A 12,485-nucleotide genomic window follows, 5' to 3' on the forward strand; every position below is an offset into this window, starting at 1 on the left:
AGGGCAGCCACCTTGCTGTCCACCGCCTTGGCTCCACCTGGGTGACGTAGGCAATCTCGCCAACAATATTTGAAGGAGCGGGATCAAGCTTGGCCTAAGCACGCCAGCATTATACCTTGTCTCAGCCTAGTCCAATAGTACATATATATAAACAAATTTTTTTTTTATAATAACGGATCTCATTCCATTCATTTAAGGAGGACATACAAATTTGACTTTAAACAACAAGTCAATTACAAATATTAGTAGAATCCCAGTACACTATTGTGACTGACACGATCTAGTCCAGACGGCTTATCTCTAAAGACCGAAGTCTAAGAGATAGCACAACTCTGTTCCTGACAGAGATTGCAGTAACGAAATACAAAACTCCATAACCAATCGGACGGGGTATGGAGAAACCAAACCCCAACATCACCGACTAAGCGGAGGGGGGACAACACCCTTTGGGCCTAAGTCCGAATGGACAAATATTTTTGGGTTTTTTGTTTTCTTGAAAATAAAGACAATGCAAAAATAAATTACATTAAAAACACTGTAAAAAGGGAGAAACAGTGCACAAAAATGCCTCAGAAGGGAAAACAAATGGTCGGTCTTGGAAGATCCAGAGTCGCCGGTTCGAGAGTTGCCGTGCGTTGCAATGGCAAAGAGCTCCTTCGTGGCGCATGAGGGCCACGCGCCGATGAGCTTCGAAATTTTCGTCTTGCGCGTGCAGGCTACGCTCCACTCCAGTTGGGGCCGTGTTCGGTGGACGTGTAGATCGGCGGCTGGGCAACCTCCTGGTGGGGCGCGTGTTGTCTATAGAGACCCCGAAGATCATGAACGGCGATTCTCCCTTTATTTAGCCTTTGAAAAAACGGAAAAAAAAAAAAAAAAAAAAAACCAAAGCAAAACAAAACAAAACAAAACAAAAAGACAAAGGAAACAGAAAGGGAGCGGGAAGGAGTGAAGGGGGAAGGAGCCGAAGCTCCCACCCCCTCTAGCCGGTCTGAAAGATGCTAGGTTTAGAGAGAAAAGTTGCGGTGTTTAGAGAGGAGATGATCAAATATCTATATATAAACAAATTGTTGAGTATAAAATGGCAAGCATCGTTTTGAGATTTAATCGATTTGGTTTTATACTTACATCCCAAGTAAAAATAATAATAATAATTAAACACTGAAAAAGAATAAAAATTTGAAATGCCCAATAAATCGTACCTCCGCCCATTGATGCCTACTCACTTTCAAAACTCTACTCACTCATTTATATGGTGTAAGGCAGAAGAAAATTGAGTGATTGAGTTTAGGGACCAAAACGGAGTATTTATAACCAAGCTTCAATCAAGTTTTCAGTGGCTATATATCAAGTATTCCACAGCTTCAATTAATCATGGGAAACGTTCCAATTGCTCTATGAACGTGGTGGAGACTCATAGGGAAGTTATGGACCACTTCAAACTCTTAAGAAAAAGGGAAGCTGGAGATCCGTGTCTCCACGAGAAACAGTTGTGGCCTGTTCATGGCCACGACCAGAGAGCTAATATTCTCCCACTTAGTCCACACTTCTAATTTAATGTCTCATCTTAAACTTATCGATAATCTGTATTAAGTAATAAATACATGAATCGTGGCGATAAGTACTCTAATGACAAGTATTACCTTCCATATATTTCTATGTATTTATTTATTAAATATTATAATTTATGTTGCAACAATTTCTTAATGAATAAACTCTATGTTTATTCTTGGTCCTACACATATGAATTTTCTCAAAATTAAATTAAGGTGCACATGAATACGAGAAATACATCGCAATAATTAAGAATTTCATTAAAATAACATTATCTATATAATGAAAAATTACATAATGGAACAAAGTCTCATATTCATTACATGATCATTGAATTTCAATGGTGACATGCCTTTAGTCAAATGATCAGCGATCATCAACTTAGTGCTGACGTGCTTAATGATCACTTTATTTTCTTTAACATGTTCTATTATTGCTAAATACTTAATATCGATTTGTTTACTTCAACTCCCACTTTTGTTGTTCTTAACCATAAAAACAGTAGCTGAATTGTTATAATACATTCTCAATGGCCTAGAGATAAATCCATAATGCTAAATCTAGAAATGAAATTCTTAAGTCATACACTATGTCAAGTAGCCTCAAAACACGAGGCAAACTCGGCTTCCATAGTGGAAGTGGCAGTCAAGGTTTGCTTGGCACTCCTCTATGATACAGCTCAACCGGCCATTATAAAAATATATCATGATGTTGATTTGCTTGAATCAACATAGTCATCAAAGTCAGAATCTGAGTAACTAATTACTTATAGATTGTCATAGTCTTTGGTTCATTGAATGTAACTCATTACTTTATTTGCAGCTCTCCAGTGGTCTAAACCTGGATCAATCTGATATCTTCACAACATTTCCACAGCAAATGCAATGTCAGGTATTGTGCAGATCTGAGCATATATTAGGCTTCCAACATAAAAAATATATGGAATGTTCTTCATTTGTTCTCTTTCAAAATCGTTCTTCGGGCATTGGATAATTAAAACTATAATATTATGCATAAAATTTAATTTCATGCTTTTAACTATATATACTCATCCAAAAATTGCATGTATTAATTTAGAGCTAAAATAATCAATTCACGCAAACTAAATATGAGCATAGTTAATAAATTTGCACAATTTAATTATCCAAATTGCATATAATTAAAACAAAAAATATTACATGCATAAAAAATTGAGCAAAAATTAAACATATTTCCAAATAAATGCCTAAATTCAGAAAATTCTAAAAAAAAGGCACTTTTCAAAAAAACTGCAAAAAAGTTATATTTTTCAAATTTTGCTCGTTTTCAACCTCTAGCCGAGTCCATTCTACCCATTTCAAACCCGGTTGCAGACCCGACTCATTTTAGACCCAGTTGCAGACGCAACTCAAAAATAATATTTTTGACGCCAAAAACTATGTTTTTAATCCTATAAAGCTTAGAAATAGTTTCTACATGATTTTCTAATCTTGTTTCAAACCAAAATCGACCAAAAATCAAAACTTAAATTTTCAAAATTTTTTGGCCAAATCAGAGGGAAAGAGAGCATATGTATAAACACCAAGTCAGAGATAAAACTGGGCTTTGATACCAAATGATAGCTTAATAAAGATTCTAAAATATGGAATTAAACACTTAAAAAGAATCGAAAACTGAAATGCCCAATAAATCATACCTCCGACCATCGATGTTTACTCACATTCTGTCACTATTTCTCTCTCGTTTGGGCACTTCTAAAACTCTACTCACTCTATTTTGATGGTGTAAGACTGAAGATGATTGAGTGGTTGAGTTTGGAGACCAAACCGAAGTATTTATAACTAAGCTTCTATCAAGCTTTCGGTGGCTATGTGTCAAGTATTCCACGATTTCAGTTGATCATGAGGAACATTCCAACTGCTATATGGACGTGGTGGAGACTCAAAGGGAAGTTATGGACCACTTCAAGAACTCCCAAGAAAAATAGGAGCTTGAGACTCGTTCCCACGAACGGGTCTCCATGAGAAACGGGCATGGCCTGTTCATGGCCACAACCAGAGAGCTAACAGCGTGGTCACGACCATTCGTGGCCTAGTTCATTTTCTCATACCCACGACCACACTGTGGTCTTGTTGTGACAAATATTTTATTTCTTTTTTGCCGTGTGCCATGGCGTTTGTACTTTGTAATTTATTAAGTTTATTATAGAATGATATGTTCGTGAATTTTAGGGATATATTTGTAGATTTGTTGTTGTTTCCTGGTTGTTTTTTATTTTTTGGTCTTTTCCAGTTGTTTTCTGCCCTAGGTGGGTGGAGGGCAGACGAACCAGGGGCCAATCTGTCCCCCTAGCACCATGACGGGGGGCCCCACCCCTGGGTGTAGGGTTAGATTCCGGAGAGCAAACCCCACCCCCACTCATGCCGGGGGTAGGGTGCGGGTAGCACCCTTACCTTTAGCTCTCAGAATGGAGATTTTAGATCTTTTTTCATAGTGCTATATGGGATAAGTCCAATCATTGTGGGTAGGAGTGTAAAATAAAACCGAAAAATTGGACCAGACCATTCCAAACCGGTTTCCGTAATGGCAAAACCGGCCTGAACTGGTTCGGTTTTGATTATAGGCTTTTTAGGGCCGGATCGGTTCTATATAATATATATTTTAAATTATTTTTTTAATATTATATATAATATTTTTTATATTATATATAATAATAAATTTAAAAATAAACTGAAATTGATAAATCACATCAATTGAAAAAAAAATCCTAAATATCAAAATATTTGAATTTATATACCAAAGTTGGAAATAAGATCACTAAAATATTATTTACCAAAAAAACAAAATACTCAAATATTATTACCAAATTTTTATGGCGTAATAAATGCTCAATATATTCTTTTTGATAAGTATATAATACATTAATAAATTAGTAATACTAATATACATTAGTATATAATGTATATTAATTATAATTTACATTTTATGGCCTAATACTAATAGTCTAATAATATATTATAATTAGTAATATACTTTGTCTATATATAAATTAGTATATATACTTTAAAACTGAAAAATTTGATCGAATTGGACCGGAACCAGTAAAACTGGATGTACCGGTTTAGGGGGTAACCTGTGCGTAATCGGTTTTTAAAAATGTAAAATCGGTATATACCAGTTCGATCCTAAATTTTGCCAAAAATTGTATCGGACCGGATCGGTTACACCCCTAATTGTGGGTTTGGGTTCAGATCCAGAGCTTATATGTAGATTTGGACTCTGTCCTCTCATTCTTTGACTTTAAAATTACTAAGATTTTTCTCTTCAGATCTTTTTTTGTTGAATGTACCAATTCATGATTATTGATTAATAATAAATAGGATGATAAAGTCATGAATCTTACTTATTGTAAATGCATCCTCTTTTTTAATAGGAATGGTGAGAGAAATAACATATATTAGTTATAGGAAAATGATGTGCGATTGAGAGTGATGATCAATAATGGTGTACAACTGACATGACCGCTATTTTTTATATTAAAAAAATGAGGATTTTTATAGATAAGCTATCGTTCACGGTTGGTTTGTAGCACACCTTACGTGTCAATTTTTTTTTTAATTTCCTTTTTTCTCTTCGCCCTAACCTTCCTCCCTAACCTTCCTTTCCCACTCGTTAAGGTACCACCTCTTCAACTTCAAGCTGCCATATGCAATTTGTGTGTGTGTGTGTTAGCATTAAAAGCAAAAGAAGCCATACCAGATATCAAATTTAAGAAAATATAATCGTCATCCTTTTCCTTGTGAACGAGAGTCTCACTAATGAGTTTCCACATTTGTCATTGAAACATGGTTCCTTCCAATTTGTTTAGTTTGTTAAACATGTCCGCCAAATGGCGTGCTCTTCAGCACTGCCATCGCTATACTTACAACGCCATCGTTTTCCCCACTTCATACACCGACTCCTTAACCCTCATACATACCACCTCTTCCAATTTCTTCGACCAATTGAAACAACTGGTTTCCCTCAATTCCATTTACGCCCAAGTTGACCATGCCAAGAAAGTCGCATCCTCTTTCATCGACTTTTTATCCACCACCGATGATGATGCTTTGGTCTTTGTTGCCTCCTGCTTTTACTTGGAGGTTCTGTTCTTCGAGAACTCTCTGCAACTGCACCGAACCTTAGTGTCTTCCTTGGCCAAGACTCCCACCACCAGGCTCTTATCGGCATGCACTCTATGAGAAGCATGGCGGTTGTAAAGGCAAGCACCGACACGTAAGTTGTGGTCCAGCTAGGCGATGCGAGGGTTGGGGGGGAAGGAACTAAAAAGAATTTGAAGTGGGTTGTGTCCAGAACTGAGAGAGGAGGGAAAACAATTTTCCTGTTGACACGTAAGGTGTACTCCGGCTGCTGCTAAATAGTTGCTGATGCTAAAAAATTTTCTAAAAAATTAAGGAAAAAAAAATAAGAAAAAGAAAAATGGTAGAAAACGAAATAGATGTACGAAAACCTGAGACCCCAACTCAACTTAACCGTAAACCCTCTCCCCCATCCCTCCCTCTCTTTCTCCCTCCCTTCATCACTCACAGAATCAATGTTAGCAAAATAAATCATTGAAGAAAATGATGCTGCATCATCAATCAAGCCGCAGCCCCGTGTGGGCTAATCCCATGCCCAGATCTTCCAAAGCATGCAACAGTTAGCTAGGGTCAATGCAAACTCATTACGACTATGGAGATTAATTTGTAGGTTTGGTGTTCTTTTTTTTCCCCCTTATGTGAGAATCTGGGTTGGCCACATTGAGATTTTAATGAAAAAAAGAGTGTGGCATCTCCATTTACAACATATGGAGGGAAGCAGGCGTGAGGGCTAATCTCTTTGTTTAGGGTTACGGGTTCTCAGACTATTTAATTTTTTTAATATAACAAATAGCGCCACGTCAGTTAGGCATCACTATCGATTCATTTTTTCAGTCTCAATAGTAGCTTTCTTAGTCATAAGGAGTGGTATGTATATATTGACCCAAGGGTAACACCACTTAGGCAATTACCCAAAGAGTGGTGCTACTCCCACCGCTGGGAGCTCCCGCTGGGGCTCCCGCTAGAGCTTTTGGAATGTGTTTTTTTTAATATTTTTTTATATATATATTTTAACATATTTAAATATATTTAAAAAAATAAAAATAAGAATATTATTAAAAAATATTTACTTAATCATTAAGTAAAAAATAATAATAAAAAAAAAATTAAAAACTTACAACGGTAAAAATTAGCGATAGAAACTAACAGTAAGAGTAGTATTTTCCTTACCCAAAACTCCAACCTGCAGCTACAAAAAATAAAAGGAAGAGGCTTTTATCTTAATTAAAAAAAAGAGAATACAACAATCATTTCATAAAACAAAAATTAATTAGTTTTTTATATTTCAAGAACTTATATAAGTAACGATCACATAAAAACTTGTGAATAATATTAACAATGGTGGCATCTTCCCATTAGTTAGTATGATATAGTGCTTAATATTTCGGTTTATCTTGCCAAGTTCCAAATTAACCGAAGCATGCTTAATTGAATGAGTACGTGTCTATATTATGCCAAATAATATTTCCATATTAACATTTTATTTAAATATTTCTTTATTGAAAAAGGGTGTTTTGTTGCAAATAATGTCTCAAGAGATAGGCACAAGTGGCCCATAAAGGAGGTAAGATTTACGTGGGTTCAGCGGCCCTTCATCCAATCCGATTATCACCACCCACTTTTTTGTGACCCAAAAACCTGTGGCTAGAGCCACATGGACCGTGAGGCGTGAGCAGATTGCAATATTGCATGCGCTCATCTCGACCACCACGTCATTTTACTTCTATTGACGATACTACCCATCCCATCCGCTGTCACCGACTCACTTTTCCCCGTTAACACCAATAGATGCCTGATGCTTACAGCATATTCCACACTCGAGGCTTTAATTGTAATTTCACTTCAACCCCGACCCAGATATCATCGCCCAGCAAACTATCCAGATATCATCGCCAGCACACACTCTGCGAATTCCGATCATTTGTGAAAGATGGCCAGGAAGTTCTTTATCGGCGGAAACTGGAAATGCGTGAGTCTTCTTTATTTGTTTGGTTGCCGATAGAAAAATGAGTATGATAGAAAAAGAATATGGAGAAAGTGAAATTGAGTGCTGTAAAGTTGCAACTATCTAAATAGTTGATATTTTTGATCGGCTGGTTCGATCTTACTTTTTTCTCCGCCATTAGCGAATAATTTATTTGTTCAATAACTTTTTTTAGTTGTTTTTATCGGTCGAGCAGATTTTGGTAATGTTTTGCTTGCTCATCTATTTATTTTGGTAAAAACAATGCACACATATACAGAGATAGTTTTGTGTTTCCTGTCTTGAATTGAACGTGATTGTGGATGCAGAACGGAACCACTGAGGAGGTGAAGAAGATAGTGGCCACACTAAATGAAGCCCAAGTGCCTCCACACGATGTCGTGGGTAGGCGAATGATTGGATTCTATTTGTTGTATCAGTATTGCTGTTTGGTGCTCATTTCTGCAGTATTACGGTTACTACGAGCGTCTGCATGATACATAATTTGCTATTATGGTTTTAGATTTTGCAGCATGAGGGAGAACATTATTTGAAATGAAACTTGAATATTGGAAGTAATAAAAGTTTCAGTATTGGCCGTAATTTTTTTTTTTTGTAATATATACTCTTTTTCACTACGGCTTGTTAATATTTTATTTATCATCGGGTGAAACTTTTTCGTGTTCCACGGAACAGCTAATCTTTTAAGATTTCAGAAGTTCTCACTTCCATATTATTTTAATCCAAATTTAGTGGCACGGTTAGATAATATAATCCGGCTGCTGTAATTATAATTTTCAAATATTTATTTTGACGAATAATGTTATTGTTGTTCTTATTTCTTATTGTCATTTGCATGTGACAAAATTTTCCACACTTATCCTCACTTTATTGGTAAAGTAACTACATTTATTTTGCTTCGTTGCTTTTTTAATGCATTGAAAACACGTTCTTGCAGAGGTTGTGGTAAGCCCTCCATTTGTTTTTCTTCCATTGGTAAAAAGTTTGTTGAGGCCTGATTTCCATGTTGCGGCACAAAATTGTTGGGTCAAAAAAGGAGGTGCTTATACAGGGGAGGTCAGGTATGCTATGATCCTGTAGTTCTTTTCATCTTCTCGTGGTCTATGGGTTGTATTGTGAAATGTCTGGACTTTGTGATGCATTTTCGAGGTTTTTTTAGTTAAACATATAAGTTTTCTTTTTTTGAGATAATTATTTAATGAAGAATGTTTCTTAAAGGAATCTTGACTTTTTTTATTAAGTTTGTTAATGCCTAAATTCGCATAACAGGACGGAAGGGAGGAATGAATTATTCCCGGGTTATGATGGTGATTCAGGCTTCGATACGGTGTTCTTCACGTTCATCTATAAAATAAATAGTAAATAAGTAAATAAAAACAGATAAAGAGAGACACATAGATTTACGTAGTTCGGCATAAAAGCCTTCGTCCATAGGTTTTTTGTTGGACAAAATCCACTATGATAGATGATTTTACAATCTCTTATGGCCTTACATATCGCTCAATACAATAGAAAAATCTAGGGTTTCAGGAGGTTGAAGACGAGGCCTCCTTTGAGAGAGATCTAGTGGAGGCACTATGTGTAGTGGAAGAAAAACCAGTGGAAGTAGGCTTTTATGCCGAACCACGTAAATCTCTGTGTCTCTCTTTATCTATTTTTATTTACTATTTATTTTATGGATGAACGTGAAGAGCACCATATCGAAATCCGAATCACCATTGTGGGCCGGAAATAATTCCTTCCGACCTGTTATGCGAATTTAGGCATTAACAAAGTGGTTACTTAAAATGATGTAAATAATGTTGCGTAGGTTTAGTAATGTAATGGTTGTTCTCTGAATTCTCCATTTTAGCCTTGTGGCTCATGTGTTGGCAAAATTTCTATCATGGTCCATCTTTCATTCTGATTTTTCATTACTCAGACAATGTGTGTGCATTTATTTATTCAAAAACATGCAAAGTTGATTTAGTATCCACGTGCAGTGCAGAGATGCTCGTCAATTTGGGCATTCCTTGGGTTATTCTTGGTCATTCTGAGAGACGTCTTATATTAAACGAGTCAAATGAGGTAAGTTGGTTTCTAAAAACACTTAACTTCTCAAGTTTTGGTCATGACATTTGATTTTATCATGGCTACAACTTTATAAGTGCTCATTATTTTTACATTCATTAAGGTACCTTTAAAGTAATAATTACTATTCTCAATGGTTTATTTCAGTTTGTTGGAGATAAGGTCGCATATGCACTTGCACAAGGTTTGAAGGTGATTGCCTGTGTTGGAGAGACTCTTGAGCAGCGAGAATCTGGATCTACTGTGAATGTTGTTGCTGCACAAACTAAAGCAATTGCTGGTAAATAGGTCGATCTAAAGTAATTGCACAAACTAGAATGTGGCCTTAATGAGGCACTGCTTATTCTGTTCAGTTCAAAGTTTTCTTTGTTTACCCTGTCCTACAGGAATTTATTTCTCCATAAAGCAAGTTGTCTCACAAGTACTTATGTTTAGTAATCGTGCTTTTATAATTTTTTTTTCTTTTTGTCTTTTTACTATAGTGCCTTAGTTTCTTTCTAAAGGTTCTTTGCCGTCGAAATAATATAGATAAAATAATGAGTGCAATACTATTTCGTGAGGGAGTTCCAAATCTATTAACAAATGATTTTTCCTTTGCCTGGCTCCATGTTTCGTGTATTCATTGAAAGCTATGTTGTATTAAAATTTATGTGCATTGTGCTCACCATGTTAATCATGCTCTGAGGATTACATTGATTCTTTGTCATCGTCATGTCTGGTGTTATTTGTCTTGCAGAACGAGTTTCAAACTGGGCCAATGTTGTTTTGGCTTATGAGCCTGTGTGGGCTATTGGTACTGGGAAGGTTGCAACTCCAGCCCAGGCTCAGGAAGTAAGGCTTTCATCTTATGAATTCATTAGTTTCATTTTTTTGTCAGTCTCACATTTAATTAAGAGGGGTTTCTATAATATACTGAAAGTAAATATGATGCTTTTGATAGGAGAAATATGTTAGAAAAAGGTGCTCCTTGGTTTCTAAATTTGGCTCTCTGTACATACTAAATGTAAAGGATAAACATTGAGGGCATTGTGCTACCATAGTTGACTAACAATCGTGAGATTCTTGGTCATATCTGTATGCAAATTTTTATTTCTTCTGTTTGGTGGGTCTTGTTGCTTCAAGTTGCCTTCTTTTCTTAACCATTCAGTTTTTTGAAACAAGGTTTTTAACTATATGACAGGTACATTCTGAATTGAGGAAATGGCTTCACGCAAATACCAGTTCTGAAGTGGCGGCAACAACCCGCATTATTTATGGAGGTCTCTTCCTTATCCTATCCCTCATTGCACTTGATTTTGTCCTTTGTGCGGTTGTCATTTTCTCAATTAGAAGACAAGTCAAATGCATTGACTTATGAATTATGTGGCTGACTTTAGCTTTTGCCCATTTAGGACATACCCAGCTTGTTCAAATTTGGGATATGTTATATGACTGGAATGCGTTTGCCTACCTATCAACTTGATTAACACCTGATTGAGCAACCTCCATATCTTTTTTCTTTCCCCCTGATAGAGCGAAAAATATATATTTTCGGTGGACATCTAGCTTCCTTAAAAACTTGACTCCATTTGTCTTGTGGGCGGACATTTTGGTTTTCTCTAGACATCATAAATCAGAGAACAGAAATTATGTATTTTGTTATCAAATTTTCATGGAAGCCATAGATGTCCTCTATTCTCTTCTCTCTCTATAGAATGATTGCAAACGATTTAGGTATAACAGTATTTTTGGGCAAGGTCTGTGATTGTTGGATAACGAAGGGCAATGAGTAGACACGGTTGCTTCCTAGCCTGTTGAAAAAGTCATTTGGGCGCCACTAAATTTGGTTGACACTGAGATCCAGAAGTAAAGGGCAGTGTGAATCTGTGCCTCTGCCAACACTGCAGTCTGCCATAAAGTTTTGGATTTTTTATTTTCTCATTCCTGGTCTTGTCAATGTTCTGCTTATTGTAGGCCAGATCATGCTGTGTGTTTTCATTTTGTTTCATCAATGGGTGGGGATTGCACACTCTTTTAAAGAAGTTCAGCATTTGTTCTTCCCATTTTGCTTTGTTGTTTCATTAATATAATTGCATACCTGTTGCAGGTTCCGTGAATGGGGCAAACTGCAAGGAATTGGCTGTTCAGCCCGATGTTGATGGCTTTTTGGTTGGGGGAGCTTCTCTTAAGGTAATAGTGTTGTTGCTTAGGTGTTTATTCTTTTACAACTCTTCTTTTTTCACACCCTTATTTATGTTTTCCATCTCTGCCTTCTCTACAGCCGGAGTTCATTGACATTATCAAGTCTGCCCAGGTTAAGAAAAGTGCCTAAGCTTTGTACTGGGTTTGAGTAGGTGAGACCCTCTAGCTTTCGAATGGGGAGACATAAATCCATGTGATGAAATTTTAAAATTACTTTTTTTGAGAAAGTTCTGTTTGTATCCAAATCAGCATCACCGGCTGGATAATATTTACGAATAAAAATGACTAATGCTGCGTATGACATCCAGAAACTTTGTTCTGTACATGCTTTTGCGTGTTTTGGCTACATGCTTGCGATTGTGTCCTGGAGGAAGCGATTGATTTGGTACAATGGTATCTAGACTACCATTTTATTTTCCCGTCCCTGAAGCTATGACAAAAGAACCGACTTTCATTAGAAACGTCATAATATATTTGTTTGTGTGTGTAACTGTGTATGCTTTTAAGGTGAAGGTGGCCAACTAGAAATGGCCCCACATACTACGAACGACTTAAGAACCGATTGCCTGTCAATTTCTAGT

The 12,485-nt window shown here is 36.4% G+C and overlaps 1 protein-coding gene across 1 annotated transcript; it reads left to right on the forward strand.

Annotated features, from left to right (window-relative positions):
* Positions 1–7,389: 7,389 nt before the first annotated feature.
* On the forward strand, positions 7,390–12,250 carry LOC108986375 (triosephosphate isomerase, cytosolic). The gene is made up of 9 exons (XM_018958992.2): positions 7,390–7,638; positions 7,962–8,037; positions 8,591–8,714; positions 9,636–9,720; positions 9,871–10,003; positions 10,460–10,554; positions 10,904–10,982; positions 11,810–11,892; positions 11,984–12,250. Exons 1-9 carry the CDS (start codon positions 7,600–7,602, stop codon positions 12,032–12,034), a joined length of 765 nt encoding a protein of 254 aa, XP_018814537.1. The 5' UTR covers positions 7,390–7,599; the 3' UTR covers positions 12,035–12,250.
* Positions 12,251–12,485: the final 235 nt, after the last annotated feature.

This window comes from Juglans regia, chromosome 7 (genome assembly GCF_001411555.2).
Source record: "Juglans regia cultivar Chandler chromosome 7, Walnut 2.0, whole genome shotgun sequence".
NCBI classification, from domain to species: domain Eukaryota; kingdom Viridiplantae; phylum Streptophyta; class Magnoliopsida; order Fagales; family Juglandaceae; genus Juglans; species Juglans regia.

Coding starts and splice junctions, on each gene's coding strand:
- LOC108986375 (XM_018958992.2), top strand. CDS start 7,600: ATGGCCAGGAAGTTCTTTATCGGCGGAAACTGGAAATGC. Junction 7,639..7,961: donor TCGGCGGAAACTGGAAATGC/GTGAGTCTTCTT, acceptor TTGTGGATGCAG/AACGGAACCACTGAGGAGGT. Junction 9,721..9,870: donor TATTAAACGAGTCAAATGAG/GTAAGTTGGTTT, acceptor GGTTTATTTCAG/TTTGTTGGAGATAAGGTCGC.